General features: G+C 51.7%; 1 protein-coding gene across 3 annotated transcripts in view; it reads left to right on the forward strand.

Annotated features, from left to right (window-relative positions):
- SORT1 (sortilin 1) overlaps window positions 1-23539 on the forward strand; it is a 226828-nt gene that overhangs the window by 16556 nt on the left and 186733 nt on the right. Inside the window, exon 1 of one of the 3 annotated variants that reach the window (XM_069633007.1) lies at window positions 12987-13006. The exons of the other annotated variants lie outside the window; for them this stretch is intronic. Coding sequence (XP_069489108.1) covers window positions 12992-13006 — 15 coding nt within the window. The 5' untranslated portion in view covers window positions 12987-12991. Of the gene's footprint in view, window positions 1-12986; window positions 13007-23539 lie in introns of those variants that run through there. 3 annotated transcript variants of the gene reach the window in all.

Raw genomic sequence — 23539 nt, forward strand, 5'->3', positions numbered from 1 at the left:
AGAATTCTGTGTGACACATCTATGGCGTCAAGACCAAGTCCATGGTAGGCGTCATATTTCGCCCTTCGTGCTCATCATTTTGTATGTTTGGGGCCACCTATATTTCCATTCATAATACTACTATATTGACATCAATAAAACTTGTATTATGAAAAGCATTAGGCAATCTTGAACACAGTAGGGACTTAGGTATTCTAACAATCCATTGTGGACGGGTCCCTTTGTGTCATGGACAGAATTGTTATTGTGTTGAGTCTCAGTGTTGTGCACTAGGAGTACTAAATATCCAGTTTCATTTTTGTGTACATTAGACCTATTCTATACAGTGAGGTTTTGGTACCCCCTCCCCTCTTATGTGTTTGCCCCATATAAAAGATGTTCCTAGATAAATGCCTAATATAAAGATTGATATCGCAAAAATACAATGCATGGCACACATGTATGAATAATGAAAGCATTATATATATAGGATTTTCTTATCACTTTTTTAAATACACCATGAGTTGTTTGAGTCCCCCAGTTCCATTTTCTTCTTTGTCTGAAAGTCAAATAATGCACATAGAGGGGGATGAGGGGAAGAGAGGGTGGAGGGAGAGAGATGTGGAGGGCGCAATGGAGCAGCCTGTATTCAAGTGTAATGTTTAGTAGCTGTGCGTGTGCAAAGGTTGACGCAGATGGGAGCTGGAATGCTGATACTAAAACGGGACGAGGTAGATAAGGAGTATCAGTTTTTCAGGTTAAGCAGGTGTTTTGCTTTTCAAAGATTGCACAGACAAATCTTATTTCTCTCACCAATACCCTGAAGGAAGGACCTTGAACGCAGGGAGGCAAGGACTCGCACATACACACTTACCTAAATGATAAACTGTCTCTTATAGGAGTCAAAATGTACGACAGGCCATTTTTAAATATGACCTTTTATTAATCAAAAAGCATACATAAATGAATAAAGGCAACACGGAATGAATGAAGCAAAGAAGTCTAAAGAAAATACGTCACTGTTGCCGCAGCTTTAAAGAATGCCTTTGTCTCGCCAGAATCAGCTGAAAAGCCCCAAAAACAGCCTTATACATGTAATCTAGAGGGGTCTCCCCTCCCGTTATAGCAATGTGCGCATCCTAAAAATGCCTCGGTGCTTCTAATCGCACCCTGCAGTTGTCAGTCAAAAAATCCATCCGCTGTCCCCTCCTCCCTTTTGCTCACACCACTCTCAAAAAAAAAAAAAACTTTATTAACAACGCCCCACCTCGGGCCTTCACCATATCCAAAGATCGTAAAACAGCAACCACTTCTGTATCCAAACCCACTAATTATGCAGGGCTCTTACTCATTTCCTTTTCTGCTCTGTTACACAAAATGTGATATCACCTTCCCCCCTCACTTGGGGAGGCTCCATACACTCCGGTTTTCCATTCCGTAATATCGTTTTTGAAAAAAAGCAATAATGAAAAGCACACCTACACCATACAAACAAGCTCGTCCTCCACTCGCAACACACTTTTTTCCATATACTGCTCCACTACTTGCTATCACTTGCAAGGGTATACTCACAGGCGTGTGTTCTCCCAAACTCCTCCGTCACAGGGTCCCAATTCTGGCCTGCACTCTCCGCGGAGCTGTGCCCGCTCCAAAGAGCAGACTGGAATTCTGCAAAGATGGCTCCTGCACACCACTGGATAGTTTGTGTTTTTTGGGACTGGTCGACGCAGGTAGGCGTGGCCCCTCAGGAGCTGCGAAGCTCCCCGTGTGAGGACAGGGAGAGGGCACACAGGGGCAGTGAAGAACTGCAAGGGGGAGGACCAAAACTCACCAAGTGAGCACAGGGAGAGGGTGCATGGGGCCAGGGAAATGATCCCCCATGTGGCAAGGGGAGGATTAACTTTCACCAGGTAAGGGCACACTGCGGCAGGTAAGCTAACCCCATGGGGCGAGGGGAGGACCGCCACTAACCAGGAGAGGATTGGGGCGGGGCAGGGAAGTATATCTTGGGGGGGTGGGGGGGGACACTCACCAGGTTAGACAGAAGGGAGGGCACTCATGGGCAGGGAACTGACCCCCAGGGGGCGAGGGGAGGACCAACACACCCCAGGTGAGGACATGGGGGGGGGGCACTGTGAGAAACATGCAGGTGTCTCACTTACTAGTCCTCGGGGATCTGTCATCCAGGTGGCTTGGATGCAGTTCCTGGGGGTGGACCAGTGCTGGAGTATCCCCTGGATGAGGGGTCTTTGGGGGAGTGGAGGTGGGACACCGAAGGGAGAGACGTGGTATCGCCTTCCTTTTTTATTACACCCCCCCCCCATCCTGTCCAGTAGGATACTCAAACTCTACCGCCCGCACCTTTTCCTTCATAAACATTTTCTTGCCATGTGAGCGACAAGGGACTAATAGCAGAGCCGTTTACATGACATGTCCAAACACAAAGTTCAGGCAGAGTCTAGCAGTTGCTGACAACTACACACACCCAACTGCCCTTTCCCTTCCCCACTGCGATAAAAGGTGGATCACAAGAGCACACGGCGAGCAAGGCCGAATGCACGAGGAAGCAGCTATTCCAGGACGGAAGTTCAAATGGAGGAGAAATGCAGATACCTGAAAGGATGTTGAGTGAGTTGCGCTTTTCAACCCAGACCCGTGAAGCCTCTGACAAAAGAAACCTGAGACCGGGAATTGCAGCTGGCGAATGGTGTAACGGATGTCAGCACTACATGGAACCCTGCTGGACTGATAGCCAGGGCGGGAGACACGGTTGCCATCGTGGTACTGTCCTTGACTCCAGCGGCAAAAGAAATGCCAACGAGTTAAAGCACAGCCGATGAGTCGGAAGACCCTGATAATGGGCCAGACTGTGTTAAACTCTAGGTTGCAGTGGCAAGATTAAGATGCGGAGGTTTTTTTCGAATGAACTTGGTACCAGAGATAGTGGTCCGGCACCATGTGGGTGCTCATTCGAAGGTTTGCTGGCTGGTACCCTTCTCCTGAACAAAGACTGTAGTGAAACTACAAGTACCAAGAGGCCATAGGGAAGGCTGGCGTGAGGTAGCAACGTCGTAATGCACGGGTCAAGAAAAACCCTTGTACAATCGGAAGTCCTTCACACTTTGCAAAAGTTTTGATGATTGAGGGAATTGTGAGACAGGCGTTTGCACCCGGCAGAGGGGGAATGCATTGCAAACTAGTTAGTGTGAATAAACACGCCCTAACCATAGTCCAACAAAGTGACCCAGCGAGACCTGATCTCCCTTTTGGAAGTCTTTGTTTAAAGTTGGCAAGTGCTGTGGAAGGTCTGAGGCTGGATAAGGGGGGACCTAACTAAAAGGTGTTTTTTTAAAAAGACATTGGGGCTCATTCCGAGATTGGTGGTAGCCATGGCGCTATTTGCGCCATGGCTGCCCCCAATACCGGGTCCGGCACCGGTATTGTTCAATGGGGACCTACCAGTGCATTCCGACCCTGGAGGGACCAGTAAATCCCCGTTGAACAAACCATTCCCATTTGAGCCCCCATAGGGCTCAAATGGGAATGGGGAGGGCGCTAATAACGGGCTCGCGACTAGCAAGCCCGTTATTGGCGCCCTGGTCCCTTAGCGGGACCTGTAAGGGATGTGTGGTCAGACCACACGTTCCTTGCGGTTCCCGCTAAGGGACCTCGGAATTGGGTGGTAAGGGATTACCGGCACCGGTCTCCTTACCGGTGTCCGGTATCCCTTACCGCCCACCTTGTAATGACCCCCATTGAGTCTTTTGAATATTACAAATAAGGAACTTGAGTGAAGACGATAGTGACCCTAACTGAAGGACGTGAAGAGAAAAGTGTGAAGAAGCTAACTGAACAACATTGTGACGACCAGTATGAACCCGACTGAGGGATGTCCACAGTGAAGGGTTGGTCTGAGCTTGACTGAGGCAGGCTAACCACAGAAGAGGTTCGGACCCCGGCTGAGGGGGATCCAAGGGTGAAGAGTAATCGCGCTACGTGAAAGTTATAAGAAACTGTTAGTTTTGTTTAGAAATATCATATCAGGCCCTCTAACGCAAGAGACTTTGCATGAGAAGAGACTTGGAACGCAGAAGGCCCTGATCTAGAGAAAAGGAACTGTGAGCTTGTGCCAGAAGCCCAGGAGTGTGCTGTGCTCGAGAGTCATACCATGTCCCGTGCTGAAAACGTGGGGGAGAGACACCACGGCCATAACATCCTGACTTATCATTTGGTGAACACTTTTTTCTTTTCTTGTGAACATTATCTTGCACTCTTTTGTAGCATATTGGTAAGGATTGGCAATAGGTTTCTTAATATAGGCCATTTTTGTGACTGGACTCCACTAGGACTGTATTATTATTATTATTATTATTATTATTATTTGGTCATGGCTTGCTCCCATCTTAGATTTGGGTTTAGATTAGGCTTTATCTCATGGACTTCACAGTTTATTAAACACCCTTGAAGTGTGATCACTTGTCTGTATTACTTTGATACCATGCCTTTCGTACAGCACCCAGGTGCAGGGAAGGGACCCCCCCCAGGGGGCGAGGAGAGGACCAGCATTCACCAGGTGAGGGTGGGGCAGGGCACAGAGGGACAGAAAGTAAACCACCACAGGTGCAGGGGGGAGGGGATGAACAACCCTAACCAAGTGAGTACTTGGAAGGGTACTGGGGGTCGGACAAGTACCCCCTAGGTGCAGGGGGGAGGAACACCACTTGCAGCCGGGTCCGATGGGACGGCACAGAGTGGCAGAGAAGTAACCCCCAGGTGCAGGGGCTAAGGGGAGGAACAACACTCGCCAGGGAGAGGGCAGAGAAATAACCCCATGTGCAGGGGGATAGGGGAAGAAAAACACTAACCAAGTGAGTAATTGGACGGGAACATGGGGCCAGATAATTAACTGCAAGATGCAGTGGGATAGAACAAAACTCGCCAGGCGAGGCCGATGGGTAAGCAGAGTGGCAGAGACATAACCCCCAGGTGCAGGGGCTAGAGAGGAGGAACAACACACTAGCTGCAGACGGGGGGGGGGGGGCAGAACAATAACGACCCCCCCATGTGCAGGTGATGATCGGAGAAGGCACAGAGGGTCTGAAAAGTAACCCCTCGTACTGGGGGCCGAGGGGAGGAACAACATTCACCAGGTGAGGTAAAGGGGAGGGCACGGAAGTAACCCCCAGGTTCAGGAGAAGGCCAGAGACAACGTAGCAACCACCAGGTGCACAGGGGAGGAGCAACATTCACCAGGTGAGGCTGGGGGGAGGGCACAGAAGAGCAGACAATTAAGAACACCCCCCTCCCCCCACTTTTGCAGGAGGTGGGACGGGACCTCACCCATCGGTTGAGGACAGTGGGTAGGGCACACAGGAGCAGGAAAAATAACCTCCAGGTGCACAGGGGAGCAACAACACTTGCCCGGTGAGGACGGGGAGGGCTCAAATGGGCAGAAAAGTAAACCCCAAAGGGGGGAGGGGAGGACAACACTCACTAGTTGAGGAGAGGGGGAATAACCCGGAAGTGCAGAGAAGTAAAAATCCCCAGGTGAGTGCGAGGGGGGTGCACAGAGGGGCATGAAAGTAAGAACCCCCGGTGCAGGGAGGAGAGGGGAGGAGCGGCACCCCCCAGTTAGGGCAAGGCGGGGGGCAGAGGGGGGCAGAAAATAACTCCCAGTAACAGGGCAGTGAGATGAGGGGCAAAACCTTCCGAGTATACACACAGGGGCAAAAAAGTAACTGCCCCCAGGTGCAGGCGCGGGGAGGAACAATGCTCACCGGCTAACCCCCTGGTGCAGGGAGAAAGGGGAGGACCAGCATTCACCAGGTGATGACTGGGGTTTAAGGGAAGAGAAAGGTACCCCCTGGTGCAGGGAGCAGGGGGAGGGCCAGCATTCACCCTGACTGGGGCTTAAGGGAGCAGAAAGGTACCCCCTGGTGCAGGGAGAAAGGGGAGGACCAGCATTCACCCTGACTGGGGCTTAAGGGAGCAGAAAGGTACCCCCTGGTGCAGGGAGAAGGGGGGGGAGGACCAGCATTCACCATGACTGGGGCTTAAGGGAGCAGAAAGAAACCCCCCCCCCTGGTGCAGGGAGAAGGGGGAGGACTAGTATTCACCATGACTGGGGCTTAAGGGAGCAGAAAGCTACCCCCTGGTGCAGGGAGAAGGGGGAGGACCAACATTCACCCTGACTGGGGCTTAAGGGGGCAGAACGGTAACCCCCCTGGTGCAGGGAGAAGGGGGAGGACAAGTATTCACCATGACTGGGGCTTAAGGGAACAGAAAGGTACCCCCTGGTGCAGGGAGCACGGGGAGGACCAGTATTCACCATGACTGGGGCTTAAGGGAGTAGAAAGGTACCCCCTGGTGCAGGGAGAAGGGGGAGGACCAGTATTCACCATGACTGGGGCTTAAGGGAACAAAAAAAAGGTACCCCCTGGTGCAGGGAGAAGGGGGAGGACCAGCATTCACCATGACTGGGGCTTAAGGGAGCAGAAAGCTACCCCCTGGTGCAGGGAGAATGGGGAGGACCAACATTCACCCTGACTGGGGCTTAAGGGAGCAGAAAGGTACCCCCCCCTGGTGCAGGGAAAAGGGGGAGGACTAGTATTCACCATGACTGGGGCTTAAGGGAGCAGAAAGCTACCCCCTGGTGCAGGGAGAAGGGGGAGGACCAACATTCACCCTGACTGGGGCTTAAGGGGGCAGAACGGTAACCCCCTGGTGCAGGGAGAAGGGGGAGGACAAGTATTCACCATGACTGGGGCTTAAGGGAACAGAAAGGTACCCCCTGGTGCAGGGAGCACGGGGAGGACCAGTATTCACCATGACTGGGGCTTAAGGGAGTAGAAAGGTACCCCCTGGTGCAGGGAGAAGGGGGAGGACCAGTATTCACCATGACTGGGGCTTAAGGGAACAAAAAGGTACCCCCTGGTGCAGGGAGAAGGGGGGGGGGGAGGACCAGCATTCACCATGACTGGGGCTTAAGGGAGCAGAAAGGTACCCCCTGGTGCAGGGAGAAGGGGGGGGGGGAGGACCAGCATTCACCATGACTGGGGCTTAAGGGAGCAGAAAGAAACCCCCCCCCTGGTGCAGGGAGAAGGGGGAGGACTAGTATTCACCATGACTGGGGCTTAAGGGAGCAGAAAGCTACCCCCTGGTGCAGGGAGAAGGGGGAGGACCAACATTCACCCTGACTGGGGCTTAAGGGGGCAGAACGGTAACCCCCCTGGTGCAGGGAGAAGGGGGAGGACAAGTATTCACCATGACTGGGGCTTAAGGGAACAGAAAGGTACCCCCTGGTGCAGGGAGAAGGGGGAGGACCAGTATTCACCATGACTGGGGCTTAAGGGAACAAAAAGGTACCCCCTGGTGCAGGGAGAAGGGGGAGGACCAACATTCACCCTGACTGGGGCTTAAGGGGGCAGAACGGTAACCCCCCTGGTGCAGGGAGAAGGGGGAGGACAAGTATTCACCATGACTGGGGCTTAAGGGAACAGAAAGGTACCCCCTGGTGCAGGGAGCACGGGGAGGACCAGTATTCACCATGACTGGGGCTTAAGGGAGCAGAAAGAAACCCCCCCCCTGGTGCAGGGAAAAGGGGGAGGACTAGTATTCACCATGACTGGGGCTTAAGGGAACAAAAAGGTACCCCCTGGTGCAGGGAGAATGGGGAGGACCAACATTCACCCTGACTGGGGCTTAAGGGAGCAGAAAGGTAACCCCCTGGTGCAGGGAGAAGGGGGGGGACCAGTATTCACCATGACTGGGGCTTAAGGGAACAGAAAGGTACCCCCTGGTGCAGGGAGGACCAGTATTCACCATGACTGGGGCTTAAGGGAGTAGAAAGGTACCCCCTGGTGCAGGGAGAAGGGGGAGGACCAGTATTCACCATGACTGGGGCTTAGGGAGCAGAAAGGTACCCCCCTGGTGCAGGGAGAAGGGGGAGGACCAGTATTCACCATGACTGGGGCTTAAGGGAGTAGAAAGCTACCCCCTGGTGCAGGGAGAAGGGGGAGGACCAGTATTCACCATGACTGGGGCTTAAGGGAGTAGAAAGGTACCCCCTGGTGCAGGGAGAAGGGGGAGGACCAGTATTCACCATGACTGGGGCTTAGGGAGCAGAAAGGTACCCCCCTGGTGCAGGGAGAAGGGGGAGGACCAGTATTCACCATGACTGGGGCTTAAGGGAGTAGAAAGCTACCCCCTGGTGCAGGGAGAAGGGGGAGGACCAGTATTCACCATGACTGGGGCTTAAGGGAGTAGAAAGCTACCCCCTGGTGCAGGGAGCACGGGGAGGACCAGTATTCACCATGACTGGGGCTTAAGGGAGTAGAAAGGTACCCCCTGGTGCAGGGAGAAGGGGGAGGACAAGTATTCACCATGACTGGGGCTTAAGGGAACAGAAAGGTACCCCCTGGTGCAGGGAGAAGGGGGAGGACCAACATTCACCCTGACTGGGGCTTAAGGGGGCAGAACGGTAACCCCCCTGGTGCAGGGAGAAGGGGGGAGGACAAGTATTCACCATGACTGGGGCTTAAGGGAGTAGAAAGGTACCCCCTGGTGCAGGGAGCACGGGGAGGACCAGTATTCACCATGACTGGGGCTTAAGGGAACAGAAAGGTACCCCCTGGTGCAGGGAGCACGGGGAGGACCAGTATTCACCATGACTGGGGCTTAAGGGAGTAGAAAGGTACCCCCTGGTGCAGGGAGAAGGGGGAGGACCAGTATTCACCATGACTGGGGCTTAGGGAGCAGAAAGGTACCCCCCTGGTGCAGGGAGAAGGGGGAGGACCAGTATTCACCCTGACTGGGGCTTGAGGGAGTAGAAAGGTACCCCCTGGTGCAGGGAGAAGGGGGAGGACCAGTATTCACCATGACTGGGGCTTAAGGGAGTAGAAAGGTACCCCCTGGTGCAGGGAGAAGGGGGAGGACCAGTATTCACCATGACAGGGGCTTAGGGAGCAGAAATGTACCCCCTGGTGCAGGGAGAAGGGGGAGGACCAACATTCACCCTGACTGGGGCTTAAGGGGGCAGAACGGTAACCCCCCTGGTGCAGGGAGAAGGGGGAGGACAAGTATTCACCATGACTGGGGCTTAGGGAGCAGAAAGGTACCCCCCTGGTGCAGGGAGAAGGGGGAGGACCAGTATTCACCCTGACTGGGGCTTGAGGGAGTAGAAAGGTACCCCCTGGTGCAGGGAGCACGGGGAGGACCAGTATTCACCATGACTGGGGCTTAAGGGAGTAGAAAGGTACCCCCTGGTGCAGGGAGAAGGGGGAGGACCAGTATTCACCATGACAGGGGCTTAGGGAGCAGAAATGTACCCCCTGGTGCAGGGAGAAGGGGGAGGACCAACATTCACCCTGACTGGGGCTTAAGGGGGCAGAACGGTAACCCCCCTGGTGCAGGGAGAAGGGGGAGGACCAGTATTCACCATGACTGGGGCTTATGGGAGCAGAAATGTACCCCCTGGTGCAGGGAGAAGGGGAGGACCAACATCCACCAGGTGAAGACTGGGAGGCAGAACAATAAGGGAAGAGGGGGTGTCCCCGCAGTGACAGGGTGGGAAACGGCGGACTTGCACATGTATGTGCTATCTGTATGACTGAATGAGCCCTGCGTGCCGCATTATCGCATGCGGAATTAGGGGCTGCACAGTGATCACATGGATACGGTGGAATGGAAGAGGCAGAAACGCTATATCGGGGAGCAGAAAAGGGGACTCTGGGGAGCAGAAGGGAACAACCGCCAGGTCAGGCGGGAGGTGCCAATAGGGACAACACTTGCCAGCTGAGGGTGGGGGCAAAAGAGCAGCAGCAGCAACCCCCGTGTTCCCCCCTCCAAGAGCAGCCTCCGTTTGCGGACAAGCGGTGAAGGTAGAAAGGTGGGGGAGGGGGGCAGAAAGTGATCTCTCGAGCGAGAAGCAAGGGGCAGGAGCCCCACCATGTGAGATGGTACAGTGAGCAGCTGCACACACCAGGAGAAGGTGTACAAGGGGTGGAAAGTAGCCGTGGGGAGTATGGTGGCAGCACACCCCACCAGGTGAGGGGGTGTGGCAGTAGAGCCCACCGGCTGACGGGGCGAAGCCACCAGGTAAGAGGTTGTGGAGGGGCGCCGGCACCAACCATTTGGAGGAAAGGGGGGCGGGGGCATGCAAGCAGAAGGTAGCAAAGCATGGCTGGATCTCCACACACCAGGGGAGGGGTAAATCCAGCAGGCGATGGGGTAAACCCTGGCTACCGAGTGAGGCGGGAGGGCAGCTTGTGGGTTAGATGAGTGGATGAGAACCACACCCACCCATCGTGCGGTGGGGGACAAGAGCCTTGCAGTCGGTGTGGGGGTTCTCCTAGGGTGGGGTTGGGGGAACCTCTTTCATGAGTGCCTGTTCTAGGAACTCGCCACCACAAAGTGGGAGCAGATGGTCAGAAGAGGGGCCGCATAATGTATTTATTAAATATGCATAGAGCACAATTGGCTTTACATGTTACATACAAAACATCAATACATCTATTTGACACTAAACACATATTTTTAAAACAAGATTGAAGATATCCCCTCATTCATATAAAATTCCTAATGACAAATTTTTTAAAACCGTTAAAATTAGATCATAAAACGTCGTCATATGATAGATTAAATTAATATGGCAATGCCTGTTTTTTTTATTATTTCAGCTGTTCTAGAGGTGGTGGTGTTCTATCGTTTCAAGTATACATTCCTCCAGTTCTTGAAGCTTTCACACTCGCATATGAGATGTTTAGCAGATTCTATAATTGCACAGCCACATAGTCTACACAATCTTACATGTCTTGCTATGCACAACCTAGCGCCAATAACTTCCATGCTATCACATTTGTTATATTTAAAAAGCATGTAAGATCTCACGCCAAGGCCGCATAAAGCTCACCGTGGGTGGGTGTGCTGTGGGGTGTACATTGAGGTTTCAGGGGTGATTTACACTCGGGAGTCGACATGTGGGAGAGGCAGAACGCCCATCTGCTGGGAGGGAACGTCGTGGGGGGGCAGGTGGGGTTAACATGAGCTGCAGTGGGGACTGTGCCCAGCCAGGGTGATCTCAGCCTCTGGAGACGAGCTCACAGGATGCGTGGAAGGCGCAATACATTCTACACTGAGGCGATTGGATGTGGGGGCCGGGGCTCATATGAGCCAGGCTCGCCAAGCCCACCTACTCACTCAAACCTGCCACCGTGCCCACTGTGTGTACTGTCCATGAGACTGGTCGTGCCTCTACGCTGGCTTTCACTTTAAACGGCCGTACTTGATTTGGCTGCAATGGATTGGCTGAATTGTCTGTTTCGAAGGCAACTTCTTGAAATGGAGTAGTTTGCAGATTTCCCTTTTGGCCATCCTTTATAATCCCACCTCCTCTTGGTTATGAAACGCTTGCTCCTCCTGCCCAGGCTTCATACTATGCGCTTTTTTAGAAAAGTATTTTTTTTCATTTACTGAGACAGCCCCAAAAATCGATCGCAGAAGAGCACGTTTGTAGCTGTTTATTATAAAAATGAACCCGGTATTTTCCCAATTGAAAACCATTTGGGGTTCTTGGACCCGGCAAGACCCCTGTCTCTCTTCCACCTCCAAGGGGGCTCCCACCTCCATGGCACATCTCTCTGTATACTACGCCCCTCACAGGCGCACACTGCACCCCCTGATCTGACTGCTCTCCCTCCAGCCAGTCTTCTGCTCTCCCTATACTCTGCCTCGTTTTGGGGGCATAGCGTGTGGAATGGACGTGACCTAAAAAGTACACAAACCATAGTAAGGTACGCAAACAAATATATAAATGCATGCAATAATGTATATTTGTATGTCTACCTTACTATGGTTTCTGTACTGTGCAAGCCATCTTTTATAAACATATGTAACGTATTTCTATGTTTATAAAAGATGGCTTGAAAAGTACACAATTCAATCCATCTTTTATAAAGCTTTGACAACGCAGGGTCCCAGCTCAACCCCACTTTTAGAAGACTTCTGAGGCCCTGTCCCGCTTAAAGCACAGTGCCCCTCCACACCTTCCTCCCTCCCTTTCCCAACTTTGCGTACTCCTGATGGAGCTATGGCAAAGCTCACACCTGTAGCGCTTTATTGCCTCCCTCCCACAGGCCAGTGGCTAAACTGGTGTCCCCCTGCCGTGGTTTAGTGGCTCCATCCCTGCTGGATAAAATGAATACTCAAGCGTCCACGCCAAACCGCATAGGAGCCCAGCCAGGACTGGAGTGCTTCCTCCTGCACTCACTCAAAGCCTCTAGCAATGCAGGGCCGTGCACAGAGCGCCAACATGGCAGAGGAGTGCCATTCCTGCACTCCCAAGTTCCTCGGTGTACTGTTGGCCACGCGTCAAGACCAGTGGCGCGGCAGCACCATTGAGCGGATCGGGCTCTAGCCCCCCCTACCCCCCCCCCACCCCCCTTGGCGGACCCACAGAGTGCTTGACGGCACAGGGCACAGATGTTAAACGAAGCCCCTGCAATTACTAGCCTGAAGCATTTGCCTCTTGGCACCTGCTGGCTGCTGCTTTCATATGCATACATTTTTAGGCATTTTAAATGTCAAGCTAGCACTTGGGTGGGGGGTGGGGCAGGAGGCTGTTCATTCTCACAGCAGACCTTCGGTGGGTGCTTTCTGAAGTAAAGGGCAGAGTTAACTGCTTGTAACATGAATGGTCTCGTTGGAATGTGTGAAGAAGCTGGGTGCCGCCACGCAGCTAAGTTTGCCCCTCCCCCACATTTTCTGAAGTTGGTGCCTCTCCCAACATTTGAAATTGTAGCCTAGGTGCACCCTTGCTATTGGCAGAGAGGTGAGGAGGGATGCCTTGCCTGAAACTGGCGGCGTCAACGTGACTGTGCTTGTGCAGATGCAGAAAAATGTACTTGCACAACGGCAGCTCAGCTTGGCTCCTTTCAAGACTTCCATCGCCCTCTGCCCCAGCAGAAGCAACATCAGATGCTCACATCAGCCCCTCCCTACAGACGCGAGCCAACATATGCCCACATTATGTGTACGTACACATGCGGGGGGGGGGCTCGTATGCGCACTGCTTTTCCTTTGGCATATGTGTTATGTGGCTAGAATATGATTTGGCAACTGTGGCATAACCTTGTATGTGTTTTTACTTAATGAAGGAGGCATGGCACCTGTTGTGATGACATGGCTACACTCATGTATACTGTGGCATGACCTTGTATGTAGGCCTGGCATCTGTTATTACAGTGCTGCACTGGCATTTATGTTCAGTCAGTCATGTACACTGTGGCATGACCTTACATGTACACGTGTTATGGTGTACCAGCTACTTGTTTTCCCCTCGAATATTTTTCAAAAGTTGCTGTCATGGCATATACAAATGATCAAAACAACTTAATGTGTATGTTGCCTTTAAAGCCAAGGACGTCTTCATTCTCACTGGTAGGTTGCACTTTAAAATGTGCCATTTGATACTTGGTCCTCACACCAGATGATCCTTTGGGGTGGAAGAGAATGGGTGGAGCTTCCAAGTTAGCCCTGCCCAGTTAAGTGGCCCCTCCCATCACCAGTTAGCACCCATCCCCCCTCCCCTTAAGTTGGGTTGCGTTGCGCACTTGGTCAAGACTGTGCCACTGTTGCTGTCTTTTTCTGCTTGTGGCTCAGGAGTGATTGCCCAAGCAATCCCCTCCACTGCAGTGTGCAGGCATCTCTCCATGCTGGCTGCCAACACCTCGGTCCCAGGATATCGAATGCCAGTGAATCATGCAGGCGCGGGTGCTGACTGGCACATTCAGAGGGAGTGGCAGGTGCTGCAGAGCAAATGACCCAGTGTCAAGTTGTAACGTGGGGGAGGAGGTCGTGGCTGCGTATAATTGTAACGCACTAAGAATGTGTGTTAACCTGACGTTGGTCTGTGGCCTGTGCTTGGTGCAGATCTGCTCAGTCAGTCATGCTGTGCTCCAGCAGTCACAGCCAATGAGAACTTGCTGCTGGTCTTGGTCACGTGGCAGTGAATAAACTCGAGACCTGGGCCTCATCTGCCCGCTGTGCGGTCCACCGCCATATGAGCGCCCGCACTCTGATTCTAAGCGCTGCACTCGAATCTGATTGGATATGCCAGGTCATACTTGCAGCCAAGTGTGGTTTTCTGGATGGTTCTGGCCAGGGGAGTTTCTAGGTCTGGAAAAGACCCGGGGCTACGCTGATGTCAGAACTGTCGGGACTGGGGGCTAGCTAGCCTTTTGGCTGTAGCTCCTGAGATTCTATCCAGGGCTACAACCAAAAGATCAGGGGCTGTAGCCTCCTTAGCCCCCCCCCCTACCCCCAGCAACGCCCCTGGTTCTGGCGATCATCTAGCGATTTCACCCACACTCATGGCGTTTCCCTTTATTCCAAGGCTTCATTCTCTTGTTTCGTGTTATACTTTTCAAAGTGCTTTCCCCCAAAAGGTAGGTTCTTACCCTCTTGTGTGATGGCGTTTAAAACGGCACTGCCCATCAGGAACCCTACTGAGACAAGTGCCGGATGTCCGGGCACCAACGAGCACTCTGGCGAAGCTCGCCAGGGTTAATCTAGTTCTTTTTACCTGTGCTTGGAGCAGGGTGTGTTTGTTTGGCCGGTGGCCAGTAACCACCTGTTTTTGCGGTTGGCAAGATGGGTGCTTTTTTTTTTCCTTCTATTTTTAGATCTGCAGCAAGGAAATGATGGGCCTTTTTTAAAAAGGCAACTTAGCGTTGTTTCGTTTTATTAATTGGGCTCCTATACAACAGAATTGCACAATTGTTTTCCAGGCATCACAGGGCTAAGGGGGAATGAATAACCTTGGCAAAGCAGTAAACGTACAGTGGCGGTCATACTTGGCCTTGCGGCATTCGGACGTACAAGTGCAGTGAAGAGAAGTACAGGGGGTGCAGTGGGGAAGGAATGGACAAGTGCTCGAGGGAGCCCGGGCGGGAAGTGCCAAGGAGGTGGCCTCATCGTAAGTGCTAGGGCGGGCGAATCCAAGGGTGGGGATGCACAGCTGCCAAGCAGGGGCCGGCAGGCGGCCATGCAGTGGGGGAGGGGACGGTGCTGGTGTCAACTGGGTAGAGGATCCGGTATCCTGTGAGAGCCGTTTTGAGGGGTTTCAGGAGGTCTGGCTCAAGTCTGAGAAGGGCAGGGGGACTGTTCTAAAGGGAGGCACCAGTCAAAGACAAGAGACCCTCAAACTATTTAGGGAAGGAAAGTTGGAGATGGCATGGTCCCAGGCCCCAGAAAGTCTCGTGGATGTTGCAGATGGACTTCAATTTGATCCCCGTGGCCACAGGGAGCCAGTGGAGAGATTTTAGGGCTGTAAAGATACAGTCCTTGGGCTTGAGACCAAGGATAAGTCTTGCATCCCTGTGGATTGAGTGTAGGGAGGGGAGGAGAGGGGGAGATTCAGGAAGAGGCTGTTGCAGTAGTCCAGCCTACAGAGGTCCAGAGCTCTGGAGACATTGAGCTTCTGGGTGAAGGTGAGGAAAGGAGAATGCCTCTGAGGAGGTGATGCTGGAAGTGGGCAAGGTCCAAGATGTGAGTGGTTTTACTAAAGATTTCCCTTGGGTGTAATGTTCCCTTAATGTGTGACACTCTTTCCCCCCCCCCCCCAAAACTTTGGCTTACCTAAGCAGACTTTTTCTAGTGTAGTACAGTCTGCGGCTGCACTCCTCTGGGCTTTCGCTCATTTTTTTATGGGGAAACAAACGCGTCCTTCAGACAGTGAGTCCTGGGAAACAGTTTCCAGTACTGTGCATAGGGGTCCTTTTGGTTTTATGGTCCTTGCCACCCTCTACGGATTTTTTAGGTGTTTGTACAAGTGTACCTATGATCTGGTGGCAGCAGTTTACTTATTAGTATTTTTACTTTGTTTTTATGGACCATACTGTGTTTACCTCGTTTGGTCCAAGACTGGCCAGTGCCAAAAATGGCCGTGCCACAAATTCTTTTGTTCTGTCCTTTGGCCATTTTGTCCCTTTGCCTTCCCCCAGGTTGAGAGACCCAGGTATTCCTTATTTGGGCATGCAGCCTCCCGCATAAACTGCATCTTTTGCGGGCTCCTGCATGTCAAGTGTGCCAGTGCCCAGGAAGAGGGTTGGGACTGTCTGGTCCCATTCCACACTTCCAGTCATTCAGGCCTACCAGAGGCACTGGAACAACTGTGGGCCATGATTGGCCCACGCCTTGCGCGCATGCAATAGAGCACATCTGCCATTGGCTATCTGAGGTTTGGGCGCAAAATGAGTCTTGTGTAAGAGAAGGGGCTCTGCATCCATTCCAAATCAATCAACTGAAGTTCACACTGAACTGGAGAAGGAGCAAAGTATCCTTCACGAAAGAGCAGACTAGAGGAACCGCCAATGACCTGCTTGGAAGGTTTGGGACCCTGACTCTGCTGTTGTCCCATCGGTCCCCTGCTTTTGCATTGTACCAAGAAGGCCTGCAAGGGCGCTTTGACCCTTTGGAGTGGTGGGAACAACTACTCTTGGCATCTCCTGCTTACCCTCGCAAAGAGCCCCTTTGGAAGTGTTCCTGAGACATCTAGTGAACTGTCCAGCTTTTCCTGTCATGCTGGTGCGCCGCTCCGCAAGCAATTGCAGTCCATTTGTTGCCCCGCTGCAGTCACTGTAGCTGTAAGTGCCTGCAGACCTGCCCCACCATGTCCTAAAACGTGCTGCACCGGAACTATCCTTTTTTCAAGACCTGAGAAAAGGCTACTGTTATGCCATGGAGATCATCACTTACCGGTGGCCCCATGGCCCATCCATCTGTTTTTACACATGAGAATCCCTTGGAAGATACTCGCCTTTGTTGGGCTAACCTGCGCTCCCCAGCTATTTCCAAACTCTGAAAGTCGCTCTATCTTCAAGGGTAGACCCTCCTCTAGGAATAGGACTTTATTCTTCATTGCCTCAAGCCTCTTCCTGAGCAGCTACAGCCCCCTGAAAAGAGCCCGCTTTTAGCATTACGCATGACAGCGCATTAATGCACTGTTGTACTTTGAGCAAAAGGCCCCTGCCTTCTTAGGCCTGTATTACATAAACTAGGGATTGACTATGAAGAATCGCTTAATGCGATATCTGTGTTAAACATACCCCTTTCTGTTGCATTTTATATACATTACATAGTGCATAAGAGAGTTTGGTAACTGTTTTCTTGATAACTGTGGTTTTATCGTGTTTTGTTATAAAGGCCTATAATGTATTTTTGATATACATCTGTCTGTAATCTGTGGAGTTTTACTGTGTGCGCTCATTGTGGCTTCCGATCACTCGCCGCTCCTGAGACTTGGCCTTGACTGCTTGCCAAGGTACCGTAGATTGGTCTGGTTTGTCCAGATGGTTCTCCTGTTCCACTAAACTAGGGTGGCCTCCTAAACTTCTGCCCAACAGGTCAGAGTTTAAAATTCCATCTTAACAAGTGGTGAAGGAGAGAGTGGTGTTGAAGATGACCCTGAGGTATTTGGCTTCACAGGATGGTGAGGGTAGAGGGGCCAAAGGATGGCAGCCAGAGGGTAGAAGGAAGCCTGGGTGCAGGTGTCCCAATGAGATCAATCTGTCTTGCTGGCATTAAGACAAAGCTCATTAGCTGCACACCAGGCCTGCATGGCAGTCGGACAGTCCGGGATGAGAGGAGGAAGGCATTTGTAGGGGGAAGTTTGAAGGCAAGCTGTGTCATCGGCATAGCACTGGGCATGAGATCATCAGGTGAGCAAGAGGGGTGAGATGGATATTGAAGAGGCACAGTGATCGGATAGAGACATGGGGTAAGCTGCAGGTTGAGCGTGTGGTGGTGGAGGACAAAGGGCCCAGTTGCAACTGAGAAGGGCAATTGGTGCGGAAAGAGATCCGCCATTGCAGTGCCTGGGGAGTTAGTCAAGATGTCTTCACAGGTTTTCAGGAGAGCAGTTTTTGTGCTTCTGGATGCCCCGGAATCCAGATAAGTTCAGTGTGATGAATAAATTGCAGGAGGACCAGCTTCTCTAAGAGTTTACACAGGAAGGGGGTAGTGGAGATGCGTAACAGTTAGCTGGGCAGTAGGGGTCAGCAGGCTGCTTTTTTTAGGAGGTGGTGCATAAGGGAGTGCTTGAGGGATAGAGGGAAAGAGCCAGTGGCAAATGAGTAGTTTCAGTAGTCGGCAAGAGCCCTGGGAGAGAGATGTTGTCCTGAATAGTCCTAGAAGAGAAGGGGAGCACCTGTTTGGAGGAGACATCATTGAGCGGACAACTACCAAGACCTCATCCGGTGCAAACTCGGGAGGATGGCTCAGGGGCAACGTGCTCGCCTTGGTAGCAAGACGACACAGAGCACCACAGGTTTGATTCCCCGGGTCCACTCTTAGAAACCTCTCGGTATTATGATAGGTTATTTATAACCCGCTTATCGGCAGAGGGGAGTAGAGTGTGGGGGAGGGAGGGGAGCCAACAAAGGCAGTGGGGCAGACCTTTGGGTGGAGGAGAGGGAGGACAGGATGTCCTGGGTTTTACATGAGAAATGGGAGGCCAATGCGGAACTGAGAGCCTGGGAAGGAAGGAATGAGGGTTGGTGACTGCAGTTGGACTGGTGAGTTCCTTATAGATTCAGCCATGTTGGTGGCTCTAGAGATGCAGGCTTGAATGTGGGCCCTCTTGTTAGGGAGAATTCTTATAAGGCTAATTTCCCAAACCTAGTGAGTCCCCCAGCAGCCTTGCTGGATTTTTGGGTTTTTTTTTTTTTTCTCCTGCTAAGGGTGAGACTCTTTCCCTCCCACTCTTAGGCATGATTTGAGGTATGTCTTTGACTTAGTATGTGCTTATGGGGTCTTTTACTCCATAGGGTATCATCTGTTTTGGTATACGTTACACAGCACCCTCAGTGCAGTAACACAGGGGTGTCATAGTGACCCCCAAACATAGACTCCATACCCTGGGACTGACTACTGTCTCCCAGGGCATGTAAAGTCACCATTGGCTTTATTAGTCCAAAATTGTGAACAGAACCAGTACAAACCATCATTCTGGAAGTAATGGAAGGGGTTTATTGGATTACCCCTGGGTCTGTTTCCAAGGGGGCACTGTCCAGTGTCGTCCCCCCCCCCCGCCCCCCCTTGTCGAGTTTCTGGCTGGTGGCAGTGGTTACCATGTGAAATATTTCACCGGAATATTTCCTATGGGATTTTCCCATAAACGCACCCCTTTTTTGGCGCATTGTGAAGATACCGGCGGTTTATTTAATTAATATAAAATCACCAGTTGGGTCTTTTTGCCAGAACTCTTTTGCAAAATGGCGTACGTGTCTGTCTCTGTAACTCCAACCAAAGTCGGGCCCTTTGTTCCACTTTTTGGCGGGCTTCTCCATAGAAGCCTTCCAACTGGTGCCACTCTGTCTGGGATTCACAGGATGTGTGGGTGGGGGAATTGGCACCCTGGACTGCATTGCCTTAGCAACCCAAGTCGCACTCTGTCTTGATTGGCCCATTGGTGAGCTCCCCGGCTCACCACTTAGCATGTATGAGTGACAGCTAGGCTATTGAATGGGGGTTTTTCTGCATAAAAGCAGGGCTTTTGGGACTGGAACTTCAGAAGTCACCACAGGATCTAAGAAATCGGAAGAGGGGAGAAGCTGAGCCATCTGCAACGAGGACACCACCGGTGGAGCCCTGCTGCAACGACCTCACCACTTCCCAGTCGTCAAGAGAAGATCTTGTGCTGCAAGAGTCTTCTCCCTCTGAGCTGGTGGGGACAACCAGTTTGACATTCGCCTTCCAGAATGCCCCTTGGTCGAATCGTCAGTGCCAAGCACCCTGGCGGCTGGATAGCCAAGCTTCAGTCCACTGGGACCACGAATAAAAGGAGCGCACCTTTTAACCAAACGAACACTGCGGCTGGTTTCATCCCGGGCAGTGCAACAACTCCTCCTCGACGAGATCTTCTCTTCCCCTGGTCGAAACCACGAACTGCACCTGCTGCCAGGAACAACTGCCACCGCTGGAGCTTCCTCACTTTTAAAGGTACTGTGATCGCCTGGCCTCCCTTTCTTCGGATCGCTAAAGGTGACCCTTAAATCCTTGGCTTTCCAACCGTGTTGGCCCCCAGACCTGCTGACTTTATCTTTCGCATCAAACCAACCTCTTTTGAACATTGTTTGCAAAGACGTGAGTGCGTTTTTAAACTGTGTGATCTTGGGCACGTTTCGCCTTGTTCCATTTAAAGTGGCCCTGGCCTATGAACTTTGGCTCTACAGTAGACTCTGCCTTCACTAACTTGCTGTGGTCTTAGAAAAGTGTTGGGAACTATTTATTTTCGTGACCTGTCTTTCTCTCCCTCTAACTTAATTATTGGAGTACCATCTAAGTTAAGCGCTCACATCTGTTTTTACAACTAGTGGTGTTTTAACCTAGACTTGTCTAATAATTAAGGGAGGTGTGTATAATTTTGCTGACTGTGTTTGAACTTGCTTGGATTTAGAGTGCTTTGGGTATTTCCTAAAGTGTGTTTTTAAATGAGTAATTATATACTTTTGATACCAAGCTCTGGTCAGTGTTTGTTTGCTCCACTGTGTTTTTGGCCCTATTGTGTATCCTCTGTATACTGCCCTGTTCATCTTGAGAAGTCTGACTGCTCAGCCACAGCTACCAGGTAAATATGGGTGGTACAGACTGCTACCAATTGGGTTTACTGCTTACTCCTGTAGTCTTAATCTCTTTGCAGTGTTCCCCAAGGGAACTGCACAGGATTCTGCCCAACACCTCTACTTGGAGCGGATAGAGAAACTATATTGCCTTTGGAGCAGGCGGCAGGACAGTTTGTCAGAGGGTAAAGCCAATTCTGCACTTAAGTTTCATAGTTGGTTGATAGGAGTCCCACCAGCCCTTGGTCTTAGAGGCAGTTTTTAGGCAAATGCTCCTGGCTGGGGAAAGGATGTCGAGGGTGTTCGAGATGGAGGGGTGCAGGTTAGCAAGAACAGTGTTGGAGAGGGAGTCAGAAGCAGAGGTGGGGGGGGGGACTGAATGTGTGATGGGGATGTCGCCAGAGATGAGGGTGTGCAGTGGAAGATGGTCAATGAGCAGATTTACAAGCACACCTAATTTCGACTTTCAAGCAACGCACTAAAATGTAGCAGAAACCGTCAAAGTATAGGTTTGAAGCGCAGCAGGAAGGACACTTTAAGTTATGCAGAAATTACATTAGAGAGGCTTTGTGAGACCGAGGCAACCTAAACGGCAGTTAGAGGGGGAAAGGAGGCAGAAGATGACATGTTTGAGTGTTAAAGGAGAGGCAGACATCCATGTGGCAATTACTATGGAGCGGGCTGGTAAGAGCAACCAAGGGAGGGAAATGGTCAATTGGTCACAAAACTTGAGTAAATTAGTCACATGGAGGAGCAGGGTGGTCCGAGGTGCTTACCGGCGCAGTGAAAAAACAGCATAGAGGGGTGCTCCTGCCAGCTCCATACAGGGTTAGTTGGGGGCCTTGGAGTGGGCCTTGGAAGGGGCTGGCTCCATCGATTGGTCTATTAGATGAAAGTATACCCAAGCAGTTCCCTGGATGGTGGGCTGCAGAAGCATGCAGGGGAGGCGATACCCCTGCTAGATGGCGGCGGCTGTATTTCAAATATTGTATATAGTAATCGTGGAAGGTCAATCACCCCCTCCCCTCCCCTCCAGGCCTACCTCATTGTGGCGGTGAGCGTTGCAAAGAGCTCACAAAGATGTTGCACCAATTATGGAAGAGCACCAGAGCCTCTGTTTATCGGGCCAAGCTCCCTTCCGCTGCACGGGGCATTTATTTGAAGGTGCTACAGAGGTTCCCGCTAATAAACCTCGAGGTGGCCATCCTTATGAGGCAGAAGCTGGGTGCGATGACAATTACTTGCCAGTGCAGTTTTGGTGCAGCACACGCCCACTTATAGTGCTGAGTGAGGGGGCCGACTCAGCACCCATACACTATAACTGTTTAATTGGCACACTGCATCGGTCTACCTGACCTATGTTTTTCCAGCATGCGGGATGCGGGATGGCAGACGTTAGCCCTGATGTGACCTGAGATACCTTAAACCTGCTTTTTAGATGGTGCTACTCTATTTTTGGAAGTTTGGGGGATTCGTGATGTTCTGGGGGCAATGTTGGTGTGCATCAAGCTCATTGGCACAGTGATATTGATGCCAGGACTTAGTGGACATCATATAGCAATACAGTGCTTGCTGATGTCTGCATATTATTTTTTGGGGAAAGCCCAGTGCTAAAAAGCAATTCCGCTCTTGTGAAATATTCCCATAAGGAGATATGTTTTGGGAGTGAGCATGGCCAGCCAGGGAATTGGTGCTGCCGTAGACCTGAACACGCTTTATTCGATGGGGCCCCAGCTTTTCTGCTGAACTGCCACGCCTGGTGAGCCTGTTCTGCTTGATCCAAATGTTTCCTGATGAAAGTATTTGCTTCTGTTTGTTGAACTCCTACTTGTCATTGAAGTCCTTGGTTCCTGCGTCCTGAGGGCTCATGGAAATTGATGTCCAAGAGTGACCAAAACCGTGCAGAGAACACCCCCTTTCAGACCGAGTGCCCGTTGCTCTCGCTGCAAGGCACCGGCTGCATTGCCGGGGGTCCATGCTGAAACGGTGCGATCTTCACAGGTGTCATGAATGTTCCTCATCCAGGGGTTGAGAGTTCTGCAGTAGCTGTGATTCCAGTCCAGGTCGGTGTGAGAGTTTTAGGTGGGTAGGGGTGGTGCTGGCGGAGTTCTGGCATGGAGGTGTGGCGGAGGGAGGCAGCAAAGGTGTGCGTAGTTGCAAGAGACGAGTAGATTGTGGCTGAGGCGGAAGTGACCGGAAGTGTGGTGAGGTGCCACTGAAGGCATCTAACCCTGGACATGTTTACTGGATGAAGCACTCCACCAAAGCACGTTCTAAATGTTCCTTGCTCTCAAAGCGTGCGCAGACGCAGAGGATCCGAGAGTACTTGTGTCTAAAAGCACATAGAGGGAGCTTTACTCTTTCCTTTCACACCCACGAACCGCAAATTATTTCGCCACCCCCCTCCCCCCGCCCCCACCCCAATCGAAGCAGATTGCACGATGGCTGTTTACCAACGAGCTGTCGAGTGAGGACCACGCTGCTGATGCGTTTCTCTGCATGTTTCAAAAGGTCAGGAAATTCTGATTAAAATCGAAGTTTTCATTGTTGCAACTAGAGCATCTCGTTGCACTTATCTGTGGCCAGACACGATCACTTCACCCAAAATGTGATCTCTGGTGCAGTGACGTCTACACTTGCGTTGTCTTGTTAGTGCTGCTGCAGTGATAGGTTTGTGGTAGGGGTTCTGTTGACTTCGTTTGACCGATTATTGATCAGGGGTACCCTTGCTTTGTCCCTTGGCACTTTGGCTCTTTGGTTCTCCTTGTCTGGCTTCCTTATGATATGATATGGCATTTATAACGCGCCTATACACAGGTGTTTCAAGGCGCGACGAGGCAGGGAGGGGAGGAACAAGGGGAGACAGACAACGATCCTACTAGGCCAGGTGTCATTCAGATCGCAAGTGCAGGGGTGGGGGAGGGGGGGGGGGAAGTGCAGTACAA

The sequence above is a fragment of the Ambystoma mexicanum genome, chromosome 13 (genome assembly GCF_040938575.1).
Source record: "Ambystoma mexicanum isolate Mex_15411 chromosome 13, UKY_AmexF1_1, whole genome shotgun sequence".
Lineage (NCBI taxonomy): Eukaryota > Metazoa > Chordata > Amphibia > Caudata > Ambystomatidae > Ambystoma > Ambystoma mexicanum.